The following is a 3,117-nucleotide window of genomic DNA, read 5'->3' as shown; positions in this document are numbered from 1 at the left end:
TTCGTCCAGATTAAACATACGGCGCAGGGTCGATTCGATCATCGTTACGCATACGTTCAAAGATTCAAGACGTACGAGTGTAACGTCGTTCATCAGACAAATTCTGACGGTTAACGGTCCGACGCTTATAAAATTGTCTTTGTAATCATTTCGCAGCAATTTATAGATATTCCATCGCTGCTCGTAGAGTCCCTTCCACGTTTCGAGAGACAGTATCAATTCCTGTCCCCGATGATCTCCCAGAGCGATCTCCACGTAGCTCGGTGGACCAACGTTGATTCCAATTTCCAGAAATTTGTAACCCGTGGCCGTCAGAGTGTAACGTCTGCTCAGTAAGCGTACCGCGCGACGCTCCACCGAAATACTGTGGAAATTAAATATATAATATTGCACAATATTGAAAAAAGAGAAAAAAATAAAAAAAATGCAGGTGAAACTTACGCGTTACATTCCTTCTTTTGTTTTTCGCCATTGTACGGTGCACTGTTTCCTTTACGGCGGAATACATTGCGTGTTGTTCGAACGATGGAGGAGCGGAGTACCTTTTTTGTCGTGCAGATCGTTCGATGGAGGAGGACTGATCGCGTAAATTTTTTTTTGACATGGCAAATCGTTAATCCCCCCACCTTTCCCCCCCCCGCCCCTTTTTTTCTAAGAATTTCATTGTTGCAATCAAACATGTAGCGACATGTTCGCAAAGGAGCGCGATTCGTTCAAATTTTTTTCTAGGAAGAGCCCGTGAAAAGATAGCTCTTCGTAGAAATCGACGTACGTGTCGCGGCGTGGTAAGAGAAGCGTCGATACTCCGGTTACTATAAACAAATCGAGGAGACCTATGATGATGATGTTCTGATTTAAACAAAGAAATTGTCGATGATATATAATGGGTCATGGGGTGTGCAGGATCACAGTAGATGGAAGTCTAATGTGAGAGAGAGAGAAAAGCGTGCATACAAAAAACGCAAAAGTATCGCGTAGTGTCTAACGAGAAGAAATGGCAAATGACAAAAAGACATCACAGGAATTCGATTATTTGGCGTATATTAGAGATGTGTTAAAAATTACTTATCCAACTGAAGCAGTAAGTATATTTATTCACATGTATCTTTCTAATGTTTAAAAATAGTATTAAACTCAATATTGTAAAAAATATTAAACTCAATATTTTTGTAATTTGACAGACATTATATCTCGATGGTATTTCAGTCGTGGAAACTGTGCAAGTACGGAATCTAATAAAATTTCAAATACGCCACCCGAATGGAGTACGTAACTTTTTCTCCTTTTTTTCTTTTTCTCTCTTTTGTCTTTTTTCCTTTATTTGATATGTAATGAATTGTGTGAAATTGAGATTTTTTATTATTTTTTGCAGTACTTATGCATATATGATATCAAGATTAATGGCTTTATGAATATCAATCATCGACGATGGATACGATATCAGCGTCGCCAACACAAGGAATATTTACATTTTCTATGGGAAGAAATTACTCGCGAGGACGTATTTGATCTGCAGAGACTCTTTGGGTTACGTCCATATGAAGAGGATGAAGAAGTGTGGTGAACAGTGTCTATAGGATATTCTCATTTATTATTTTTGAATAATTACATAATTGAATAGTTACATAAGTAATAAAGATCCACAAATATATATACAATACAATATATACAATAAATATTATAGTATATAATATACATAATATATACAATAAATATTATAGTATAAACAATAAATAAAAGTGTATGAGTTATTCTTTTGCATTAAATAAATATTAAAAAAATTTTTCACTTTTTTAAATCGTGATTCAATTTTTTCATGTCCATGCCCGACACCCTGACCTACATTCCTGCTCGACGCGCGCGAGTCATCCCGACAAAATAAACTTCTCGGCGTTATATGATAAGAAGCGGTACGTCGATCATTAGAATTATCAACGCATGGAAAAGAAATAAAAAACGTAATTCGTATATCATATTTATTTTATTCATGGTTATCTGACCACCAATTAAATAATTTAAATACATTTTGTAATGCGCAATTAGTATAGTGATATCCGCATCGCATAGTATTATCAGCGTCCAGATTGTTTAGAGAATCTACGTTTTCGTAATCAGCATCCAGAGTCTCGATGTACACGCGCTCATCGTCCAGAAGCAAATTCCACAGCCATTGTCGTTTTTCGTGTCCCTTGACATATACGACAGCATCGCTGTCATCGTCGTCGTCGTCGTCGTCTTCTTCCGTTCCATGCACAGCTTTTGTAATCAAACTCTTAGCTTTGCTGTATGGAATCGTTCCGTCGTCCCATCGTAGTCTATGGTGATGACGTATCACCCAACGTGCGCGAGACTTGTCGGCACTTACGAGGAAATGCCATGGTATAGGGCTTGCGAAAATATAGTGAGAGAGAACGGTCCGTTTTCTGAGAGCGGCAAACTCCTTTACAACAAACTGTCCTCCAACGAGAAAACCTTGCAGGTCTACGAACGTTGGCACGACCATGACGAGCACTTTTTCGAGACTGCGGTCGATTTCGATGTATCGTAGATTTTATTGTCTCTCTCTCTCATGTGCCAGCGATGCTCTTAGGTGATCTTGCGTACAACATTGGTCAACGGATTGTAGTGAACCACGCGATCGTGTATAATGAGACAGTACGCGGTGGTATTCATCGGTACGTTCTCCTTAGTCTCAAATTCCAATCTCACGTCCACGGTTGCGCTCTTGACCGATTCGTTTTGTCGAGAACAATCAATGATTACGAATGGACCGTTATGTAGAAAAGACGTGACGGTGAGACTCGGCTCGAGATACTCGTATCCGTAGTAACCCTTGCAGAAACGCGCGTATGTTTCATACAACACGGACCATCTGTTTTTGTCGAAATCAAGATGCATATCGTCGTACGGATAACATTCCGAGTTCAGATAGAGTTTCACGTTGGTTAAATTGCAGTCGTCGAATCGGCTCGTGTCCTCAGCCATGACATTTTTGCGACCTGTTTGCAGAGCAAAGATGACGTATCGCGGTTTCTCGAGCTGAGTAGCGGTCTTGATGGCCCACGAATGCTTGGTTGTACGCTGTAACAGCGGAAACTCGTACAGATTCCACGAGCG

General features: G+C 39.8%; 1 protein-coding gene across 1 annotated transcript; it reads left to right on the top strand.

Moving 5' to 3' along the window:
- The first annotated feature begins 849 nt into the window (after nt 1-849).
- Nucleotides 850-3,117, top strand: LOC148937458 (uncharacterized). Its single transcript, XM_089072909.1, has 3 exons — nt 850-1,081; nt 1,182-1,265; nt 1,373-3,117. Exons 1-3 carry the CDS (start codon nt 995-997, stop codon nt 1,562-1,564), a joined length of 363 nt encoding a protein of 120 aa, XP_088929035.1. The 5' UTR covers nt 850-994; the 3' UTR covers nt 1,565-3,117.

Source organism: Pogonomyrmex barbatus, unplaced genomic scaffold (genome assembly GCF_055798465.1).
Source record: "Pogonomyrmex barbatus isolate J1 unplaced genomic scaffold, ASM5579846v1 scaffold14, whole genome shotgun sequence".
In the NCBI taxonomy this organism is placed as follows: domain Eukaryota; kingdom Metazoa; phylum Arthropoda; class Insecta; order Hymenoptera; family Formicidae; genus Pogonomyrmex; species Pogonomyrmex barbatus.
This window is presented reverse-complemented; position numbering and strand designations above follow the sequence as displayed.